At 34.0% G+C, this 25,575-nt stretch overlaps 2 protein-coding genes across 2 annotated transcripts; both read left to right on the forward strand.

The window, feature by feature from the left end:
* The first annotated feature begins 19,032 nt into the window (after window positions 1-19,032).
* On the forward strand, window positions 19,033-19,599 carry LOC121246502. The gene has a single exon (XM_041144677.1). It carries the CDS (start codon window positions 19,033-19,035, stop codon window positions 19,597-19,599), a length of 567 nt encoding a protein of 188 aa, XP_041000611.1.
* A 2,451-nt stretch (window positions 19,600-22,050) lies between these two features.
* Window positions 22,051-23,168, forward strand: LOC121246503 (uncharacterized mitochondrial protein AtMg00810-like). Its single transcript, XM_041144678.1, has 2 exons — window positions 22,051-22,306; window positions 22,513-23,168. The coding sequence occupies exons 1-2, from the start codon at window positions 22,051-22,053 to the stop codon at window positions 23,166-23,168; spliced, it is 912 nt and encodes a 303-aa protein (XP_041000612.1).
* Window positions 23,169-25,575: the final 2,407 nt, after the last annotated feature.

The raw sequence follows: 25,575 nt of genomic DNA on the forward strand, positions 1-25,575 counted from the left end.
AAGAATATTATATATTATTGAATTACAAATTATTAGCGCATAATTAAACAAATCATGTGAAAGGGCATAAACAAGCTTTGGGTGTCCTGGTTCACTAGCTAGTTCTATACAACATACTTCAATATAACTCAATAAATAATTAATTAAGGAGGGAATGTACGTAATTTAATGAAGGAGTGCATGTAATGTACTTTAGGGAATCATGTAGAAGTACTACTCAGTGTTGGGAAAATAAATTAATTTAAAAAAGTATAGGCCTATATACTTTAATTTGGTGACGGTGCATGCATGGGATTCCATGCATCGAAATGTAAAATTCTAACAGATCATGATGATGATCATCACTATCAGCATCGATCGTTCTACCGCCCATGCATAAGTAGTACTAGTACTGGAAATATATATATATATATATATATATTAACTTAATTGTGAATTAGTTAATTGCATGGTCAAGTTTTGAACTTTCCATGCATTTCAGTAAGTACTGTGCGGGCCTCCGTGCACAACAATATCCAGCACCAAGATCAAAATGCATATATGCATTAATAATGCATGCATGAGGTACTTATGGATGGGGGAGACATGCCACACATGGTCATTTAATTTACTGCCATAAAGGCATAATCGTTAGGTGCAGCTAGAAAAGATGCAGCATGCATGCACGTATTTACATACATACATATATATATATATATACACACACTTATTAATGCATGCATGCATGGCATATGTTTGATGATCAACTTGGGCGACATCGCACATGGGGATTTTTATTTGGGCGGTCCAAATGGCTGCATGCATAGACAAATTTGGACCACAGCCATAAAAATTTGCACTTAACCGTACGTCTTGTCAAAGTGCTCAATACCGTCCAAAAAATTTACCATCCAAATTATACATTAGCTAGATAGAGGCCAGACATTGGTAGTTAGATAAGTCCAATTTTCTCATAGAGTTGTGGATTAGATTTTTTATATCTATCATGCTTACCTCTCTCTCTCTCTCTCTATATATATATAATATATATATATATATATATATATACTAGTAAGGGCAAAACATATAAAGTGAAGAAAGAAGTATAGACTTTACATACAATTTAGTGTCTTAATTATTTAAATATATAATTACAACAGTAAAAAGTTTAAGAAGAACATATTTTGAGTGTTTATGATGTAATTTGATTTATAGGATAGACAGAGAGTACGTTGAGTTTATTCTAGGGCAGTTGTCTATATTGATTCATTTCTGCACGCAATTACATAATCCATTCATTTTCTAAAACTGTAGTACTTGCAATATTTGCTAACTATGGTAGGTGCTCCTGTTAATGAAAAAAATAAATACATAATGCATAAACATTTTACCTCGCCTGTTTGTTCGAAGAGATCAACAGTTGTACAATTCAATATTTCTTTTGCTATTAGTCCAAAGATAACAACCACTATACATCCAATATCTTCCTGTACTTCTAGATAGACTCATTAGCTAAAATTAATGAGAATATTAGTAATTGCGTAATTTTAACAATTACTATGTTATATTTATCATCTAAGGAATGATCATTTAAAATGATGAGATAAAATGATTTACCGTGGCTATGAGATGCTCATGTTTTTGCAATTATAACACAAATTTTTCGTTGCAATCATATTCAGTTGCTTTATTACAATTTGCACGGAACATGTAGTGGAACTTCAAGGTGATGTTGCCGATCTGGGTTGTGGGAGGCCTCCAGCGTCCCTTGAGATTGACTATGTGCATCGATGGCTCACTGTGTATAGTAAATTTCAGATGCTGGTGGTCTTGTAAATTATCTCTTTTATATCAAAGCTTCACTCCCTCCTGAATATTCCGTACTTTATTTATTTATTTACTTACACAAGTAAATTTATCAATTATCATTATCCTGCTCACTGCTAAAAAAAAATTATCGCTATCACTCAAAAATCAGAAAATTCAATAAAGAAATGAATTGTTAATGATCTTTTTGTCCCTCCCTCTATCTTTAATGTCTACGTGCTGAAAAATTAGAAATAACACTTCATTATTTCTATAAACTTTAATCGGATATTTTAATATGTCGAATTTATTTTAGGGTATTTATTATATTATTTGGTATGATTTTTTATTTTTTGCAATAAATAATTGCTTAAAGTAAGTGAGATTATGCCGTAGAAATGATAGCTCTTGATAAGTAGGACAACCACATAGAATTTTTTTAAAAAATAAATTTATAAATTTAAATAATAAGTTAAATTTATTATTTGAAAATAAATATATATATATATATAAATCATTTGGAAATAGTTTCCCTCAGCTTCTTAGGATGTTATTTAAGTTAACTGTTTCGTCACTTGGTGGTCTGTACTTCTATTGTATAAAATTATGAATCATCAAATACAATTAAAAGATATCTATATTCCTTTTTTCTTTTCTTTTCTTTTCTTTTTTTAAGGGAAAAAAAAAGAAGGAAAATCACAATTGTTTCTAATATGCTTTGAAATGAATTAAGTGGATGAAATAATTAATGTGGGCATGTATCGTTTAGGTTGAATTAAAATCAAAGTGAAGAATATAAGATTTGGAGCAGATATTTCTTCTTTTTAAATAAATAAAAAATAAAAAACGAAGATGATTCTAATAGTTCTAGGCCTTGGACTCACCATTCGATAAAATGGGGGAACCAAAAAAATGAATCCAATAAACTAAGAGTAGTGGTACATCCCCGAGGGATGTAGCTCGAGAACCCACCGAGAAAGGTAGAAAAAAGTTTTTTAATTTTTTTAATTCTTTTTTTTTTATATTCTTAAATATTTTTTTGAAAATAAAAAAAATTCACAACATTGCTAAAAAATGCTTCTTTAATCAATAAGTAAAAAAAAAAATTTGAATCCGAACACAAATTTCGAGACCCACATTCGGCGAGTTTAGCATTTTTCATAAAGACGTAATAGATAGGATGTAGTTTAGCACTCATCTGTAATATAATTTTTTTAAAATATAAAGAGATTCTTTCAAATGTAACTTTGTTTTATATTTGATTCCTTATTTTGTATTTTGTTACACGAATTATGGAGAGGAAATTATTCATTATTATAAACCTCTTAAATTAATTTCTTTCTTTTGTTTTTGATTTTTTATTAAAAAATATTAAAAAATATAATATTTAAATGATATGAAGAAGAAAAAGATAAACTAATATATAGTATATTGTAAATTAACATATAAAATAAATAAATAAATAATATTTGATAATATTTCTTCAAAGATAGAAAAAAAAATCCCTTAAAACTACATATTTGATTATTTTTTTGTAAACAGATCTAGATCTAGACGTCCGTGCATCTTCCAAAAGGTCTAAGTAAATGAGGTGTGTTGTTAGCATTGGGAGAAGAGAGATAAATACATGCAAATTATTTATCTTTATTTGATCTATTATTGGTCTGCAAATTATTAAAGCAGATCAAGATATAATTAAATACAAAATTGCTTTTTTTTTTTTAATTTATATTTATTTGATCCATTTTATTGAAAAGTTGGTAAATTGAAAAAAAAAAATTCCGAAATTCACTTGCTTTTGTGTATTGGGTACATGAGGCGTTGGATTGTGTATTGTGTATTGTGTATTGGGCCGTGAGGTGGAGGAACACTCGTGAGAGAGTAAGAGAGCGTGGGGGAGCTAGGTGGCTCTACTGGGCATGAGGGTGGCTAGGGGAGGTCGTCGGTGGGAGGAGAAGCTTTTGGTGGTGGTGCGGTGGTCGTGTGAGCGGCTGACGGCGACGCTAGGGGGAGAAACCCGTGAGTTTTGTGTGTGGCCTATGGGGAGCTACATGCTCTAGGTCAAGGGGAGGAGGAAGGGGGGGTTAGGGGAGACCCGTGGTGGTGCTTGGTGAAGCTGGAGGTTGACGATGGCAGTGCCACAGTCGTGCGAAGTGAAGAACTCGAGAGGAGAGAGGGCTTCGCATGGGGGAAGAAAGACTGTCGTGAGGGGCTAGGTTCGGTGGGATGGTGCTCGTTGGCATGAGGGGGAGCTGTCGTGGTGGCCGGTGACATCGCTGGTGGCGCACGGCAACGTGGGGTTGAGGAGGGCAAATCCTTGAGAGAGGGAAGCTATTTCGGTTGGAGGAGAGAGAGAGAGACTCGTGGTGGCTGGGTACGTGAGATGTGGTCACCGGTGGAAAGGGAAGCTCGTGCGGTGGTGGCTGGCGACGAGTGACTGCGGGCTGTTGTGGCTAGTAGAAGCCGAGAGAAACGCAAGGGGAGAGGGGCTGTCGGATGGGGGAGAGGAAATATAGCCAGGCAGAATGGAAATTTGGGATTAGAAACGGGGGCAAAATGGGAAGAAAAATTGTTAGATGAAAAACACTATTGATACGTCATTCGCACTTATATATATAGTAGATAATGACACCACTATAGTTTGCATGGTAGGTCACATGCTTATTGTTACCTATACCTCTCTCTGATTTGCATCCATCAATTATAGTATCATTAGGTGTAAATCTGGATGCGAATCCGTGTATTAAGCGATACCTACATCTGACTTTATAATACGTTTCGTATACTCGTCTGGGTTAACTCAGTTATAACCCTGGCAAGTACCATGTTATAAAAATTTCAGTAATCAGTTATCCTGATTGTAACCAAATATTTGAATTCGTCAAAAAATCATTTTAAAGAGGAGTTTTATAGACACGAAACGACGTCATTTCATCTAGAAGACAATTGTTATAAAAAATGTAAAATCCGATTATGGGTACTTGGTACCTGCATCCAAATAGGGACAGGTACGAAATCCGGATACCCACCTGGATCAACCCGGTCCTCTAGATTTCAGACTGGATTGAGAAAAAAATCAGTCCGGATGCACACCTTTATTATCATTGACAGTAGAGAAATAAAGTTCTATTAGAATATCATGTTTAGTCTTAGTTATTTCTATTGATCTTTCGTAATTTAAATGATTTTTCATTAAGTGGTTAATTTACAAAGTCGTTTAAAATGTGCCACATCAGCAAAGTGATTAGATATAACAAAGTATAATACGAAGAGTAACATTAATTGCTATATATCATACTGTACTTGCCAGCATATAGAATAGGGATTTTCACAAACAATCATGCCCGCTCATAATTAGATGATCTAAAGATCTAGTTATGATATATATCACATGACACTCAAAAACAAAGCTATCCCTTCGATCTGTTTTATTAATTTCTTGCTGATTCGAGAAGCAAAATGAAGGGATTGATCATGTTCTTTAACTAAACTGATATATATTAATATTAATATATTAATATTAATGTCCTTCTATATATCCTTAGTGAAGTACTTGTCGGTCCCTGAATATCATGTACATAAATGATGCTTGATATATATATATATATATATATATATATATATATATCCACTGATCGGCCGGTGAAGTAGTACTTGCCCAGCAAAAACAAAGTGATACATAAAATAGTAGTAATATTTACAGCCAGAAAGTAAAGGTACGTACTTCTTGCATGTTCGAATATTGCTTTCCATTGGGGATTTCAATGGTTAGATCGATGAATATACGGTACAAATTTAGATTTTTTAGAATGAAAAATGATACTTAATCGGCTCCCTCAAATTTACTGTTCAAAGTTAGTACTGCTTGGATATTTTAATTGTTTTTAATAATTAAGGAATCAACTATTAGTGAAGCAATTGTGTATTTTTTTTTTCTTAATGCTGAAGGATATTAAAGAAATATTTAAAAGAAAATGAAAAAAAATCAAATGCACTAGGGGACACATCCAGCAGTACATGCTAGGCAGAATTTAGAATGAGAGATAAACACATAAAGTAGAATCACAATATTTATAACTAATAAATTTCCCATAGAGCATTAAATTATGCCTAATAGATGTTATAAAACTCACTTTATCTGTCTATGATCTCTCTACCACTTTAATACAAATCCAATCCAATCTCTTATATCTACGTTGATATTAGGACCCAATATTGTCTCATTTTTTTTTGGTGCATTCACGACAAAATTTCCCTTTCATGTAATCTGATCATGAAGATCCAATAATTCAAAGCACCATCATGGAAAGAAAGAAGTAAAGAGCCTACAGTACAATTATGGAAAGAAAGCACTTTCAGAATTATGCTACAAGAAAGCATACACACGCAGATTGAGTGAGACTTTCCAACTATAATCTTGAACACTACTTTTAAGTAGTTCTCAAGTGATTCTGATCAATTATTTACTAAAGCATATATATATATATATATATATATATATATATATATATATATATATATATATATATATATACACATCATTAGTGATCTGTGAAACCTGATTCAAATTAAAGGTGTCGAAGATCAAGTAAATATTGGCTGATTAATTTAATTCAGTTTATTTTTTCAATTTTAATAAACTAATTTATTACAAGAAAAGTGAGTATTTGAGACTGATTATTTGTAATGAGAATGATTATTTACGATAAAAATAGATTTATTTTAACAGAAAATAGTCATTTTTACAAGAAATAACCTGTCACAAATAAATATTATTTTTTTTTTTTTTATATATATATAGTGTAATTTGCTATATATATATATATGTTAATTAATCTATTCCGGAAAAATGAAAGTAGCTGTGAACATTATCATCATGACCCTGATCAGATGGATCAAAGTTAAGATGGCAGACATATATAAAGCAAGATTCCTTGAGGTATAAAATAATAAAAAGGTAATGGACATAGGCACATGGATTTTAGGTGAGGATGGGGCACAGAAAACCAGTAGATCGAGAACTTTGCCTTGCATGGAAATTATGGTGGCAGACCGTCATTCACGTAGAAAGGACCTCAGCCCCCAGCCTATAAGGGCTAATTAAAGATCGATAGATCATTCAAATTTCAACCAGTTAGCACTAAAAGTGCTTTCGAGGTAGGGAAAAAAGAACTGAAAAGAAAAGTGCTTTTGGTTTGCTTTAGCTGAACCAGCTAGCACTTATATATACCTACAAAAGTAGATTGAAATTGAATGATCAAGGAGAGCGGCCTCACCCACCCATTTTGATGATCTCCGATGATCAAAATGATATTTTTTTATTAGTAATCAAGTTATACGAAACCAGGCCAACCCTTATCATTATTTGAACATATATATGGTCTGCAAATGCTCCGGTGATATGCATATATAATGCTTGTTAATTCGTTTTAGAGCATTTTCTTTTTTAATTATAAATTAGTGTCGAGTTCTGTGTTTTGAATGTTATGTTTTTAATCATTACTCATGATTAATGGAGCCGAAGTTAATATTGGAGGTAGTAGTGAATAAATTAATATATTTTGAAGTCTGCATATATATCATGAGTTTTTCTATTCTTAAACTGAAGATAGATAGATCACGCCATGATCTATATCATTTAAATTAATGGTAATATTTAATTTATATAAACCGAATTTTAAAATTTATTTTTTAAATCAAACTATGCCATTTAATTAAAATTTTATAAAATTAGATATGTGTATTTTACATATCGACTTAAAAATATAATTTTTCTTTTTTCAATTTCACTAAAATCTCAATGGAGCTAAACCAGATTTTAATATCTCACAGGAAATAAAAAAAAATGAACACCAAACTTACAAACGATCTCCAGAAAATTCAAATTCACTAGTCATGAAAAAAAAAAAAAAAAAAAAAAAATTCATTTGCCGTTGTAATAAGTTGGCTGCAAGGCGGTAGTACTGATACGTACTACTGATTTCAATTTTCAACCAAGTCGTCGGAGTTCAATCAATTAATTGCATGAGAACATATTACTGCATGCACAATGCACGTACAAATTAAGCTAAAACCTGGCCGGCGGCCAAGTCACTGATATATTAATCGGTTTGTGCCGTTTGTTTGTTCGATTAGTACGTAAAATATGTATTAACTTAAAGCTATATATTGTCCCGTTTACTTGTCTGATTAGTATTAAAAACGTCGGTCATTTCATAATTAACAGATTCTTATAATTAAGAGCATCGTAGGTACGTGATCAATATAATTAATTGCAGCAATATTTCTCAATTAATTACGGCGTTAGTTATAAGGTTGATTTATGATTCGCAAGTAATTATTGAATTTACAATGAAAAAAATTAAAAACAAATATGAATTTATATAACTTCATATATATACATAATAGGTAAAATTTATTTTATAACAAAAATAATTTTTCAATTTAATATATTACGTTAACCCAAGTCAGTTTAAAATTTTATAAAAATAAAATCTTTTATAATTAAAATATATATTTTCAATGGTAGTGATAGGGTTACTACCCTATTACTACTCATTTACTACTCATAGTTCATTTCAAATCTTTTATTTTGTTATCATTTTCTTTTAAGTATTTTTTTAATTTTCAGAAAAAATTAAAAATATATATATAATTTTATTAATAGTCACTTCTTTAACCATTAAATAAAATAAAAAATTAAAAATAAATCAAATATAAAATAAGTAGTAAATAAGTAATAAGAAGATAGTAACCATATCATTTTCCTATTTTCAATATATATATATATATATATACACAAACGCAACATTTTCACTTAAACCGAAAGGACACAAGAACTTTAAGTAGGTTTTGCTATATCTTTTATGGCACAACAGTTTCATCGATCATGAGTAGAGATCATGAGTACATAATTACAAGAGCAGGAAAGAAAATTCAAATTGATGGAAAAGAGAGAGATCATAATTTAAAGTGAAAAAGCAAAATGAGGAATCAAGGCCGTATACTAGGAGTAGTACTACTTATTCGGTGGAAGTTTATAATTTGATCTGAAATGAGAGATGATCTACTACAATAAAAATAAATATTTGTAACGGATTATTTACAATGATAATGATTATTTACGATAAAAATAGACTACTTTTAATAAAAAAATAATTACTTTTACAGAAAATAACTAAGTTTAGACCATTCATGAGAGGTTTCGTGCACGAGGGGATGTGTTTCATGCCCAATACATGTTCTCCTAGTGCTCACATGGTTTCCTTTCATTTTCAAAACGCACTCCTATTTCTTTCCAAATCAGGCCTCGGACATTACAACTTTTGGACCCCTCCTGGCTTTTGAAAGTGAGACGCTTTTGTGAATTACGTCGTTTAGCTAGCTTGCTTTTTTCAAAGCCATACAAACAAATATTAGGCTTGGATTCACATGATGTGGTTTTAATTTTCGAATGCTCATCACAATCTTAGTTGTACAATCTCAACTTCATCAAACCTATATAGTGATCTTTTGCCCCCATAACAGTTTGCCTCTTTTTACTCATGATGAAGTACTGCATGCATGGGTTATTTGGCCGGTGGCATTTCAATTGGTGAATGGTTTTAGATTATCCAAACTTCAGATCAGCAAATCATCGAGTCTAAAAAGGGGGATGAATATCGATCCGTAGATAAAGAATGATTAAACAAAAAGGAAACATGTTGTTAACTCGAGATAAGTCATGATCCTCATGAGCATCCTCCCATCATATATATATATAGTAGATCAGACTTGTCTTCTATATTATGGTCATGTATTCTATGTGATGCTAATTAATGATGTTGCATTTCATCATGCATGTAACATTGAAGAGAAATTAAGGTCGAGACCCAGCTAGCATTTCAGGTTAGAAGAAGTAGAGTAAACCATCCCAAGATGTTTACCCAGAAGAGACAAATAAATGAAAAAGCAAATGGGAGCTTGGAAAGAACACTTTACAGTTTACACTTCTCTTATCCAAATAAATCTAAAATCTTATCCAAATCTGCACTATCGGTAAAGCTGTGCCAAAAGATAATCATAAGTGTTATCCAAGCCTTACACCTAAGATTGATTTTTAGTAGAGTGTGAGGTCAGGAATAGTAATTGATAAAAAAATTATTAAAAATAATTATAGATCAGAATAAATCTATAAAACCTCGAGTAGTAGCTAGCGCCATATATATAGGTTGATAACTCAATCACGGGATAATGACACAGCCAGATGAAGGATTTACATTACTAGAGTGGTGCATGCATATCCAAACATACAACTTGTAAAAGAAAAACCCAGCTAATGAGCTCATAAATGTGAAAGAGATTGCATCATAGTGTATAACCCCAACGCCCACCAGACATACCTTTTTTAAAGTACCTAACAGCTTTTTAAGGCTGCACCGAAGTCATCCAAATGCATGCTTTCTTTAATCTAGATTGAAGGAACGTATCATGTCCGGCACCAGCTTCTTCATGTTTGATCACTTGTAGTGTGTATTTATTTATAAAAAAATTACAGCAAATTACGAAAGAATACAGGCTGAAAAATGGATCACTCGCATCTTCATTCTATACGATTCAATTAGTTATTTTATATTCAAGTTGATGTATAGAATATATCATTCATATCATTTAATTAAATGGTAAAATTTGATTTATTAAATTCAAATTTTAAAATTTATAAATTAAATTAAATTATGTTATGAAAATATTTTACTAAGTGTATTGTACGTATCTAACATGAAAATATAATTTTTCATGACTGAATATTGTATTCATGTTTATGGTACCATTTACCGGCACATAAGGAGCACGATGAACCGTAATTAATAAAGCTGGGAGTGCTAGTTTTTAGTCTGCACTCTTCTCCATATTTATAGCATTATTCTTTTATGTGGGAAATGCTAGTTGTCCTGAAAATAGATCCTGATATAATATATAATTTTTTTATTTAATAATTAAGAAATTATTTTTTAATAATGTACTGAATTTTTTTTAAATATTTAAGAATATAAAATAGATAAATAAATAAAAAGATCAAATAACTTTATCAAAATCCATTCTCATGCTACACCCATATCGGTGGATATAACATGACTCTTTTTACTTATGATTCTTGCTACTGGTGGCTCTACTCGCACAGCTAAGAGTTCCTACTAGTTGATTTTGATTTCTTCTTTTATATGTATTTTTTTAACACTTTTAAATATTTTTTTTAAATTATAATATTATTAACAAATACTTACTTAATCATTAAGTTAAAAAAAAAAACAAAAGAGGGAAGAAGAAGAAGTAGAAGAAGAAGAGGCATTTAGCCTTATCGGATCCATCCTCGCGGTGGGTGTAGCAAGAAGAAAAAAGCTATTGCTACCGCTAACCCAGTTGGTTTTGTTTTTTTGTTTTTTTTTCACCACCAACATTGACCAGTAGATTCTGCAACTTTTTTTTTTTTTTTTTCTTTCGTATATGCAAGTGCAACCTAACAGAGCTCATTTAACACGCCAACGGACGGTCCACACATGTACACACAAAATCGATTGAGATCATGTTTTTAAAGATATTAATTACAATGAATGCCCAATGATAACGCCGTGATCGATATCCAATGCCTCGCCTGGCACTGCGTGACTGCGTGCCCTCCCAAGTGCTGCTACTTAGGGATGTAAATACACTAGTATGTTTAATAGTCTACTCGATATTCGTCCAGTTAAATTTAAATCGAATTCGATTCGTGAAGGAAAAAAAAAATCGTTCGTGAAAATAGATACTCATATTAAATATTTTAACATAAATATTAATAATTAGATCTTTAATTTTCTATGATTTACAATAATAAAATAATGATAATTAAACACATACATTTTTCTATCTATTTAATGAAAAATTTGATATGACTATGAGAAAATGATCACCCTACCAACTTAGCCTCTCAAATGTTTCCTGATGGCTAGAGACACTCTTATGTTGTAGGTGAAAACCCTTTAACCCCTCAGTGCTATTTATAAACTTCTGACCATCAAGAAATCTAAAATTTTGTGTTTGACTGTGATTAGAGATATATAGTTAATCTTATCTCTTAGGAGTTTTCTTATCTCATTATAACACATCTATTAACTGATAAATTTTGAACTATTTCAAACTCTATCAAGATGGGTGTGTGGAACATTGAGTTTAAATAAACTCTTACAACCCGCTCAATCGATTTGAAAATGACACATGCCCGACAAAACTCGACTCGACTCAGCTAAGACTCGTTAAGACCTGCTCGTTTATGCTTAAGTAGACTCGTTAGTTCGACTTGATTAAAACTCATTCATATATTAATAAATATATATATATATATATACACCTATGTGTATATATATATATTTGTATTACCTAATAATATAAGCATACAACTTTTAAAATTAAACATATAATATGTAATCTAATTATTTATGTCTATATAGTGAATATATTTCATAGATATATTTTATAATTTGTATAACAATTAGTCGATAAAATTTAATAATTTCACATACTAGTATGTGAGAACCATATATGAAACAGATATATGCTATCATATTAAGTGTATGCATTAATAATATATGTAAATATATGATATATTGTTATTTTGGATAAAGATCAACTAGTTAGATATTAATTATTTATAATTTTTTTAAAATTTTATAATTCAATAGAGGTTCTACTTGTTAGTTATATAAATTTAATATTAGATTTTTTATTTATTTAATTTATTAATTATTAAATATTATTAAAAAAAAAATAAACAATTCGTACTCGAACTTAAGCTCAGCTTGACTCAAATTTGTTTATAGGACGAGTTTGAATTGAGAGTTCAACTTATCGAGTTGAACTCAAATAAAGAATAAAAAAAAATCACTAATTCAGATTGGAACTTGGGCTCAAACTCGAATATTTTGAATCAAGTTGAGACAAGTTAAAAAGGGGCTCGATTGCAGTCCTACTAAAAGTTTTAAAAATCGTTTCGTACCGGCTTAAATACCGGCCGTTTCGGCCTAAATTTCGGCATGTACCGGCCTAAATTTCGACCTGTACCGGCCAATATTTCGGCCTTCATTTTTTTTTTTCCATTTTTTCAAACTATAAGTTCATTTTTTGACCCCCAATTTAGACTAAACTATTTATAATTTATATATATGTATGTATTTATATATAATTTATTCATATATAAACTATTATTTTAGAATATAATTGTTATATATATTTATATATATAATTTATTCATATATCGGCTATTCTGAAACGGTATTAGTATCAAAATATTTCATTTCAGTATCTTGATCAATACGTCATTCGATACGGTATTCAAAACATTGATACTACTGCTACTATACCTTCTATTTGTCGCAATACGGTGGCGCCGCAGAACAGAAGGGGCATCTAGTCATCTCGCGGTGGATCGGCGAATTATTGGGCCGAGTTGAATTTGAACCAGCATAGACATATTGTCAACGAATTTACGGTCCGCTCCCATTACCTGCTCGGGCATCATTTTATTCGTATCAACTCTCTTGGTTCGTACCAGCTTCGGTTGTCTCATCATTTTATTAGTTTTTCTTTTTATATCATTTTTCTACCCTGCAAAATAATATAATTTTATTGACTTAGGTACAAAAGATGGAAGAACCGTACAAAGATTTCAATAAAGAAAAACAGGACCGCTTGTAAGCGGTCGGTTTGATAACTCTTGTATAACAACCCTCTACTTAGCTCTTGACACCTCAGCAAATGCAATAATCTCACGGTAGACTCGTACGCATGGGATAGAAGGGGCAAAATCTTGAACTCAGCGTATGCATTTGTGCTTCCTTCAGAATTCGCGACTGTGTGCTTCCACGCCCAGGAGACCTCCACCTCCAGCAGCCACCGCTACCAGTCCACCACCACGTCCAAAGCCAACCACCACCAGTATCCTCCTTGGCCGATTTCTCCCAGCTCGATTTCTCTTGATTTCGGCCCACGAGTTCTTTGCCCACTATACAAGCGCAGTTCCACCGCCCCACTCCACTGCAACTGGTCAGTCGCCCACCCTAGGCTTCTTCTGTTTTGTTGGGTTGAATCCCTTCACTCTGTTCTAGCCATCACCATCATTGTGCATCTCGTACAGCCTTTACTCACTCTCCATACCCATCTCCTCTCTCTCTCTCTCTCTCTCTCTCTCTCCAGCCACTTTCTCAGTAGCTGCGTTTGATCTCTCTCTCTCTCTCTGAGTCTCTTGCACACGTTCTTTTATCTTCTGGGTTTGGTAAAAAGGCTTGAAAATTTGAGTCCCAACATTCAAAATTGAAACTTTTATCTGTGCTCTCTGTTTGGTGCTCTGTTTCTCGTTTGAGTCTTTCTGTTGTTGTTAATTTAGAATGACTGTGGAGAACCGGAGAGCTGGTGTGGTGGCTGAAGATATGGACCAGGACAGATTCCCAGCGGGTACGCGTGTTCTTGCTGTGGATGACAATCCAACTTGCCTAAAACTGTTGGACACCCTGCTTCGAAAATGCCAGTATTAGGGTCTGTTCCCTTTCTGTTTTAATTGTTTGCTGTTTTTATGGAGTTGGCTTGATTTCTGGAGCATTTGGATGGTGCTTGAACTGTTGTTGGTTTTCTAATTTTACAAAATTCGTGTTTTTATATGAAGCTTTGTATGTGTTTTATTGAAACGTGTTCGTATTTGGTGTTGTGCATATCATTTGTTTTTAATCCGAAAGGTGATGCCATATTAGAATCAATCTTTTACTATAAGAAAAGATTAGAAATCGTAAATGGGATATGCTTTTGCTCTTTGAGCATTTTGGTATAATTATGATTTTTCTTTGATTTTAATGAGCGGTGGTTTAAGTACTGTTGTATACTCTTCCAGTTATGCAGACTATGTTTTCTACCGTAGGATAAGGGAAAATGCTTCACTTTTCATTAGTGTCTGGGTTTTGAATTTCATATTTTTTTCAAATTTGGCTTCTTAATGTGATTTCTGGTTTGTGCAATTACAACGACCAATCAGGTTCCTATGGCATTGAAAATGTTGAGGGAGAACAGAAACAAGTTTGACCTGGTTATCAGTGACGTGAATATGCCAGACATGGATGGCTTTAAGCTCATTGAGCTTGTGGGGCTTGAAAATGGGGATGCAAACCAGAGAAGATCTGATGCTATTCAGCTTAGGAATTCATCCATATAACCGCCTACGTGTCACCACCTGATTATGGGCTGTTATCTCCAAATAATAAGCCCGACCGGTCTGCAAGTTTTTTCAATGAAAAATGAGCGATGCTACAATCTGAAAATTTACCTCGAAAGATGTTTTGAATCGTGTATTTTATTTTATTTATTTTATGTATTTTATTTTATTTATTTTATTTTATTTATTTTATGTATTTTTTTAATCATCATAAAAAATTTTAAAAAAATTAAAAAATTCACAACATCATTAAAAAACATTTCCTTAATCATTAAGAAAAAATAAAAAATAAATAAATAAAAGTTTTGGGAGAAATCTTCCGAATCCATTTTCGAGATCTCAAGCATTTCTCATGAAAAATTTTATTCATTATTTTTATATATATTATATATCACATATAATTTTTTAATTTTAATTTTTTTTCCTATTAAATATATAGTGTATAAAAGATGAGTAGAAAAATTGAATTAAATTAAGAAAAAAAAAAGTATAATGTAGGGAGATGATAAGTAATAAAACCTTAATCAAATACAACAATATAAAAATATTTTGAGTTAATTATAGCACTAATATTGAATTTTAAGTTACGTGAACAGAAAGTTTAGGAGATCATGCTTAATTTTCCAAACAACTCCTTAATTTTCAAAAAACTCGTAATCATTTATTTCTATCAATCTTTTGATAGACAATTAATGGGAGGTTACGCATCAGTCTTTAATTAATTAACATGTGGCATCAATATCCACTTCAATCGATCAACAATTGTCACATGTCAGTCCCGCTGTTAATTTTCTAATAACAAATTAACAGAGATACCCAATCGCGAGTGTCTTGAAATTCATGTATCAATTTTGCGTAAAGTCAGAATTTGAGGTTTCAAGTTTTAAAAATGTGAAAACCTAAATACTAATTTTATAATTAACCCAAAAACTTTTGTTTAATACACTTTTTTTCCATGGACCAATGTATCTTTGATGTGGATCAAGCAAGTATAAAAAGTATGAGAAATGATAGTTACAGTCGTGAGTGTGTAAGTACCGTATAATCACTTTAAAATAAATAAATAAATACAGGACTTACATGTAAAAATAATAATATTTTAATAATAGACTCTACTATTCTTCAAAGTAACTGTATGACGCTTATACACTCCACGACTATACGTCGCAGGCATTGGTATTGTAACCTTTTATAACCATAGTAAATCTCATAAAAAGTAAAATGTGACAACGCACCCGGCTGGTAAGCAGTAAAATTCTAAAAAAACACAGAAGAAAAATATTGTCAAATAAATGGAAAATATAAACAGTGAATTGTCAAATTAAGTAGTTAATAGAGATTCCAAACAAAAGATAGAGAAAGTGATGAGATCAGATCGAGAGACGTCGACGAACAGGGCAACATATATATGACGGTTCAATGTGAGATTCACAAGCACCCAAGATGACGTTAATTTCTGGTTCATGTCTTGAGGATGAGATGATGGAGTACTGTAGCAAGTCGAGAGGAAGGAATCGGACGGCCGGTGTGTCGAGAACGGAGGATATTGGCGGAAACAAAAAGATCTTTGCTGACAGACAACTCCTCTTGAATGATAAAAGTAAAAAAATAAAAAATAAATATGTGGGACAAGGCAGTGGATACGAAAAAAAAAAGACCAGAGTACAGTGGGACAAGTTCCAGTAATTCGAATTACTAGAGCTTCTGATCTCTAGGGTAACAACGGGCAATGTCGACATGATATCGGGCAATGGCTATCGATAGACAAGATAACGTGCGCCTCATGGCCGATCGCTGTCAATTAAGCAGAAGCATGAAGAAGCAGCAGTGTGGGGGGCCAGGTGGGGGCTCTACTCTTGCACACAATACAGAAATTCCTCTCAGAGGGGTTCCCGGTGGGCACTACATACATACGTGTATGCCCCAAAACTATCTCCCGCCTCCGATACCTGCTGGCTACCTAGCATTGGATTCTAAACTTTGGTCGTCGGGATAAAAAGGGCATGGAAAACGACTGGTACCGATCTTTCTTTTTCTTTTTTTTTTTTCTTTTTTAAGCACTTGGGCTGCACTGCATGCATATTTTCTTGCCGGCTGGCTGGAGGAGAGAAGAAAAAATATGTTTTGTCACTTAATTTGCTGGCAGCAATTACCTTTTGTCTGAACGTATTTGATGCTGGGAATTACATATGCCCGCAGCCCATGACTTTCGTTTTCTGGTGCGTTTTTCGTTGTAGTCTGCAAACACCAAACCTGGTTTGTGCTCTACCGATTCATCCAATTAAACAGTTCGATCTACATGGATTTGCCGCAGTTGTACATTAATTGTTCATTTGTGTATATGATAGAATTCTTAATTAGATTTTACGATTATAGTAATTAATTGTGGGTGATAAATTTTGGTTCATTTTATTAAAATGAAAGTAACAGTTTTTATGATCTCCAAAGCCCAAATAGTTGATTGGATCATACCAAAATAAATAAATAAATGATTCGGTCTATGGGAAATGAAATTGTTATATGTTAGTAGCTGGTATCCCATGATTCATGTTTTGTCCAGATAGGTGAAGAAGTTATTAATTAAACATCCCATGACAAAACTCTTTAAATAAGAATTTTACGTACGTTAAAATAATAAGAGTGTAAAAATGAACGTATAAAAAAACTCTCATCTCTCTATAATTTCTTATAATAGCCATCTTGATCAGCTCTTGATCTTGAAGTGTGAAATTATTTAGTAAGCGATGTAGATGTGCAATCATAAGAAAATGATGTCGACTATAAGATAAGCAAAAATCCGGATAAGTAATACTACATATAATTGTAGAGTGCGTAAATACCGCGCAATCGTTTTGAAAAAGAGTGAGATCTACTATTAAAAACAAAATTTTGGATCTCATATTTACTCTTTTTTTTTTCAAAAAAATTAAATAGCGCTTGGCCACTCCATAATTGTAAATATTATTTCTTGATGAAAAACCTTCCCTCCGAATGAGCGCGGTCTGAAGGCTAAGTTGACACCCTCCAGCCTCCAATTTTTCTCATAAAAAACTAGCATTCATGCGATATTTGTCTATTCTTATAAAGAACCAGCATTCATCCGCTAAGTTAACACCTTGACTTCATTTCTTCTCCATTCAACCGTCACTGCAACGTTTGTGCAAATTGAGTCCAACTCGCACCACTCACAAAGCCAAGCAACTCTTCTTTCTTATGACTCTTACTATTCCAAACACAAATCAGAGCACGCGGAAGCCTGCAATTTCAAAGACCCCCTTCCCTCTAATACCAAGAAAAAGAACTAAAACATGCTATCGAAAGATTGGAGAGATGCCAAGATTTGAACAGGGAAGAAGTTAAGAACAACGACAATAATTGCCCAATATTTGGGTTGGCTCAAACTGATCCTCAGATTTCCTTGACCCATGCACCATTTTTTGTGCATCGAGCCCCTTGACTTAAAAAAAAAAAAAAAAAAGAAAGAAAGAAAGAAAGAAAGAAAGAAGCCCATTTAAGAAAACTTGCTCCATCACTATTCTTGAACTCCTCGTCTTTTCGAATAACAATTAATTGATAAAATAGACGACAGTTATGTTTAGATAGTGAAGTGATATCACATATTCTATGAATAGTAATGAAAAAGTAATGATAAAATATTGAATAGTAGTGAGTAGTAGTAAAAAATATTACGGAATGATATACCAGCTACTACACTGCCAAACGCCCCACGAAATATACTAGCAGCTGCTCATTGCCAAACGTCTCAAGGAATATGCAACAGAATTCCTAACAAACTTCCAGCAATTAATTTGTTATTTGTATATTCGTTTAGGGATAGATCAGTACTTTTTCATTACATAACTTAGTCAATTCTTCCTATAAATTGGTGACTGTACAGCGTAGAAAGGTAGACAATTTTTATACAGAATTATTTCTTCCTTTCCTTGCTCTGTTTTGCTTTTCATTTGCGTTGAGCTAAGAACCGCCTAACACCATCTTTGCCAAATTTGACATGGTATCAGAGCCAGGTTAGAATGGCCACCATCGATTCTCCTTCTCATCATCCTCCTCCTCCCACCACCAAATATATCAACCTTGTAGACCCAACAAACCCTTATAGACTCAAAACCTCAGACAATCCTGGCACTGTGCTCGTCAAAGAACTCCTTACTGCTGAAAATTTTTCTACATGGTCTCGATCAATCCATCATGCCCTTCGAGCCAAGAACAAACTCGAATTCCTAAATGGAACCTTCACCAAACCATCTGACCCTCGTAACCCGCTTTTTGAGCTTTGGGAAAGATGCAATGATATGGTTGTATCTTGGCTACAAAACTCCATTAGCTTGTCTCTTCGATCCTCCGTAGCATTTGTAGATGATGCCCATGTTATATGGACCGAGTTACAGGAACGTTTTTCACCACAAAATGGCCTACGCATCTACGAACTCAAGAAGACCTTAGCAACTCTTACCCAAGATGACGATTTAGTAAACACTTACTACAGTAAACTCAAAACTCTTTGGGATGAATTATGTGTTTATGATCCCTTGCATGTTTGTTCTTGTGGCTCAACCAAGTTTCTTACGGACCGAAACTAGCCAGACTGTGTCATCCAATTTTTAATGGATCTTCATGACTCTTTTAGAACGTCTGCTACCAGATCATGCTAATCGATCCCATTTCACCAGTTAACAAAGTTTTTTCTTACATTCAACAACAAGAACTCCACCGCTTGTTTACTTCCTCAGCCCCATCCACTGATTCCATCGCTCTTGCTAGTCGAAAAATATTTTCCACACCTCCCCCACATCCAAGCCGTAAAGAAAAACCATACCATACACATTGCAAAATCATGGGTCATACATTAGCAAATTGTTTTAAATCAGTCAATGCCGCAGCTCCTCTTTGCACCCACTGTGAGATGACTGGTCATACTATTGAACGATGCTACGAGCTTCATTGGTACCCTCCCGACCACAAGTTTCACAAATCAAGAGCAAATGCAACCTACCTTGGCTCCTCTGCTGAAGCTAACTCCGAATCAAGTATGACGTTGACAAAAGAGCAATATCAAGACCTCATAGCCTTGCTGCACAGAAAGGATTCTTCACCATCCGCCAACAAAATTCAGACTGTTATACCTTCCCACCCTCATTCTTCTTCCATTGCTAGTATTTCCCTCTATTTTTCCTCAACTTCTCTTTTGTCCACTCCATGGATTATTGACACGGGTGCCACGTATCATATGATCTATAGCACTTCCTTTTTCACCACAATCACTGCCACTATTTCACAAACTCTTAAACTCCCCAATGGAGAAACCGCTGCTATCACTCATGTTGGTACCGTGCAAGTGACAGCCAACATTCTCCTCCATAAAATTTTTTATGTACCATCTTTTAGTTTTAATTTGTTGTCTGCCTGTATACTTACACATGAATTAAATTGTTGTCTCATATTTCTGTCTACTTCGTGTTTTATACAAGGCCTTTCTCCCTGGACAACGATTGGGAAGGATAGCATGGAACATGGGCTTTACTACCTGTTTCGCAATCCTGTTTCTCCTCAAGCCTTAACCAACACTTTCTCACACAAAATTATTTTTCTGCTTCTGTACAACCTACCGATAATGTCCATGACTTATGGCACTATCGTTTGGGTCATCCATCACATGATCGTATGAAATTAATTTCTGATTCTTATGTACTTAAACAAATGAATACAAAATATATTTTACCATGTTTAGTGTGTCCCCTTGCCAAACAAACTCGCTCACCTTTTACTTCTAGCACTCATACTACTACTTCTTGCTTTGAAATTATACATTATGATTTATGGGGGCCTCATTCCATTATTGCACATGATGGCAGTAAATTCTTTCTCTCCATTGTTGATGACTATTCACGATGCACTTGGGTCTATTTATTAAAAAAGAAATATGATGCTCGCTCATGCCTCAAGTCTTTTTGCCATTTAGTCAAAAAACAATTCAACACTAGAATAAAAATTCTGCGTAGCGACAATGAACCCGAGTTTTTCATGACTGATTTCTACTATGACCATGGTATTATTCACCAAAAATCTTGTGTCAAAACACCCCAGCAAAATGGCTTGGTCGAGCGTAAGCACCAACACCTTCTTTAAGTTGCTCGAGCTCTTCGATTTCAATCTTGAATCCCTCTATATTTTTGGTCCGACTGTGTTCTTACCGCCACTTATTTGATCAACTGAATTCCCACTCCCCTTCTGCAGAATAAAAGTCCCTATGAATTACTTTTTCATTAGCCACCTTCATACTCACACTTACGTATTTTTGGCTGCCTTGCATTTGCATAAACTATTTTCCAAAATCGTCAAAAGTTTGATCCTCGTAGTCAACGTTGTGCATTTCTCGGTTATCCCTTTGCCGTTAAAGGCTACAAATTACTTAACCTCGACACTCATCAAATTTTCATATCCCGCGATGTTATTTTTAACGAAACACTCTTCCCATTTCAAACTCGCTCCCTTCTTCGCACACCAGACATACTCTCTACCCCAACATTATCACCTAACTTTTCCTTACCTGACCCAGATTCCACATGCACCATTCTCACACCTCATGGAACTCTCCATGCTGAACCACATCAATCATCATCACCTCAAGTTTTCCCAACAGCACCTTCATCATCACCTCAAGTTTCCCAACATCACCTCAAGTTTTCCCAACAACACATTCACCACTTCCACCTCTGCCACTTCGATGTTCTACACGAACACTTAAAACTCCTGCCCACCTCAATAGCTACATCTGCCCCTCCCTACTCCATCTGCCTCCTTTACAAACAATGGATTATTCTCATTTGTAGGTGGCCGATGTTCCTAGTGATCCTTCTTCATCATTGTTTGCGGCAGCACCCTGTCCACTTGGTAAAGCTTTTCCTCTATCTTCCACTCTCTCTTTTCACAAATTATCTCCCTCTTATTTTTCTTTTGCTTCTACCATTTCATCTCCCATTGAACCTTCTTCATATGGTGAAGCTCTTAAAAATCCTAACTAGTGTGAGGCTATGAGATCTGAAATAGCTGCACTTGAACTTAACAACACTTGGTCTCTTGTTGACTTGCCCCTTGGCAAGCGTGCTCTTGGCTGCAAATGGATATTTAAGATCAAATATCGTTCCAATGGCAGCATCGAGCGCTACAAGGTGCGCTTAGTCATCAAAGGTTTTACCCAACAGGAAGGGCTCAACTACACCAAAACCTTCTCACCCGTGGCAAAATTAGCCATTGTCCGAACCTTGTTAGCTACTACATCCATTCAAGGCTGGTAGCTCAAGCAATTCGACATCCAAAACGCCTTTCTTCACGACAATTTAGATGAAGAAATATTCATGCGCAAACCCCCTGATTTTTCAAAAGGGTCATCATCCCAAGTTTGCCGCCTCAACAAAAGTCTCTAAAGCTTGAAACAAGCCTTGAGACAATGGTACCAAAAATTTTCTAATGCTTTACTTGTTTTTTGTTTTCAGCAGTCCAATCTGACTACAGCCTCTTTACCCAACTCAAAAATGGATCATTCACTGCCCTCCTTATCTATGTCGACGATATTGTCGTTGCTAGCTCTCACATGGATTCCATTGAAGTTCTTCAACGATTTCTCAATGATCACTTCATAATTAAATCTATTGGTAATCTTCGTTACTTCCTTAGCATTGAGGTCGCCCGTTCTTCCAAAGGAATTTCCATCTGTCAGCGCAAGTATGCACTCGATATTTTAGCCAATGCTGGCTCACTTGGTTCTCGACCCCTCAAATTACCAATGGATCAAAACCTCAAGCTTCACAAAGATGATGGCGATCCTCTCTTGGATCCACTACCCTATCGACGCTTAGTTGGTAGACTCGTCTACCTCACCATCACTCGGCCCAATCTTTACTATTCAGTCCAGCACTTGAGCCAATTTATGACAGTACCTATAACGACACACCTGCATGCTGCTCATCAAGTTCTACGGTACATTAAAAATGCTCTTGGGCAAGGTCTTCTTTTCTCTTCCAGTTCTTCACTTACTCTCCGTGCATGCTCAGACTCGGATTGGGCCTTTTGCCCAGACTCACGTCATTCAGTTACGGGATTTTGTATTTTTCTTGGACAATCACTCATCTCATGGCGATCAAAGAAGTAGGCAATCGTCTCTCGCTCATCTTCTGAGGCCGAGTATAGGGCCATGGCAACATCTTCATGTGAATTGCAGTGGTTATCTTATATACTTCAAGATTTGCACCTCTCCCTTTCTCTTTTCATAGATATGTACTGTGACAATCAAGTCGCACTCCACATTACCAAGAATCTGGTTTTTCATGAGCGCACCAAACATATCGAAATGGATTGTCATCTCATCTGCGACAAAATACAAGCTGGTTTCCTACGGACTTGCTCGATTCATTCTTCTTCTCAGCTTACGGATGCATTCACAGAAGCACTTCCATCCTCACAATTTGTATTTTTGCTATCTAAGATGGGAATAGAAAATATCTATTCTCCATCTTGCGTGAGGATATTATGGAATGATATACCAGCTGCTACACTACCAAACGCCTCACGGAATATACCAGCTGCTGCACTGCCAAACGTCTCAAGGAATATGCAACAGAATTCCCAACAAACTTCCAGCAAATAATTTGTTATTTGTATATTCATTTAGGGATAGATCAGTACTTTTTCATTACATAACTTAGTCGATTGTTCCTATAAATTGGTGACTGTACAACGTAGAGAGGCAGACAATTTTTATGCAGAATTAATTCTTCCTTTCCTTGCTCTATTTTGCTTTTCATTTATCTTGAGCTAAGAACCGCCTAGCACCATCTTTGCCAAATCTGACAGAAAGTAGTGAAAAGTAGATGAAAAATAATGATAAAATAATAAACAATAGTGAAATGTTCTTAGAATACTTCACCATCCAAACAGAGACGTTCATTGAATGAGAATAGATAATGAGGCCTTGGCTATGATGGTTTTTTTCGAAGAGTGTATCTATCTCAATTCAAACATGTTCAACAGATATGATATTGGAAGATGGTCATGTGCATGTGAGTTTTGTTAAATTGTGTAGATCAATATTGTGTAGTAGAATTATGTTTAGGTGTTCAGTCAGCTAGTTAGTTAGTTTATTTATGAGTTGATTTTGGATCAGATTTAGCTATTGTGAAAAGCTTGGTACACATCGTATATAAATATATTCTCTATACAAAATTCATTCATTCAGTATATGGTTCAATCTGTATACCTTTTTAATTCCATATAGCTTTTACTTTCCTATTGTGTTACTCTACTCACTGAACAACACAAATCTATTGCTCTGTTTCTCTAATATGGTATCAAAGGAAACAATGTTTTGATAATGGCAGCAACTTCGTCAGTTTCTTTTTTCTAATGTTTCAGAAGACGTCTCTAGTTCATACCATCTCCACAATGGTGACAATTTGGGCGCTATTTTTGTTTTGCAATCTCTTAGAGCATTGTCATTAGTTTATCTACTTGCAAATGCAAACACATTTACATAACTAGACCATTAAATTGATTGTATTGAGTTATACATATGCAAATATTTTCATAGCTATAAACAATGCCAATACATCTTTGTAGATACATTGTTCACTCTATGAACATTATTTTATTTGTTTTTTTCTCTCTCCTCCCACTCCCTCTCTCGACACCAACGAGATTATTTTTTTCGAGACTGCAAAATTCTTTCCTCTTCTCCCTCTATCAACTCAAATAGAAGCTGGAATTTTTCTAAAAAACTGAAGCAACTCTCTCTCATGATAGATTTTGCAATGGTTGTGGACAGATCTCCTTCTGCTTCCACACCGAGAGATTTTGCTTCATTCCTCTCCCTTTTCTTCTGGGGAGGGGGCTTCTAATTTTATAGAAGTGATTCAATCGGCCCTCTTTTTACATCCATCTAAGGCGCGTTTTACTCAAAGATCAGCATTCACCTCAATGTTTTGCATAATTAATGCTAGGGTTTTGCTTCGAGTTTCTTTGCAATTTTTGTTTTTTTGTACCTTCATTAACAATTGATGGTAGATGGTAGATTGAGATTTGCTGTGAACCCTTGGGATTCTTTCATTTTTCTTGGAAAATATTTGTTGTGAGCCCTTGGGATTTTTTCATTTTTCTCAAAATTCCTATTCTGTTTTCAAGATTTTCTATGAACCCTTGCAAACATATTGAGATTTGCTGTGAACTTTTGGGATTTTTTCATTTTTCTTGAAATTCTTGTTCTATTTTCAAGATTTGTTTTGAACCGTTGCAAACATAGTATTTACATATAATAGAATTGAACTTTTCTCAATAATTAGGCTAATGCGAAATGATTATAAATAGAACTTTATTGATGTTTCTGGGTGAATGATGTTTTGTAATAAATTTGTTTGGGTTCATGTTACTACAATGATATTTAAATGACGTTTTAAGTTGAAATGATACTTTAAGTTCAGATGATGTTTTAAGTTGAAATGATAAATTTGTTTGGGTTCATGTTATGCAATGATCCTTAAATGACGTTTTAAGTTGAAATGATAATA

This window comes from Juglans microcarpa x Juglans regia, chromosome 1S, assembly GCF_004785595.1.
Source record: "Juglans microcarpa x Juglans regia isolate MS1-56 chromosome 1S, Jm3101_v1.0, whole genome shotgun sequence".
NCBI lineage: Eukaryota > Viridiplantae > Streptophyta > Magnoliopsida > Fagales > Juglandaceae > Juglans > Juglans microcarpa x Juglans regia.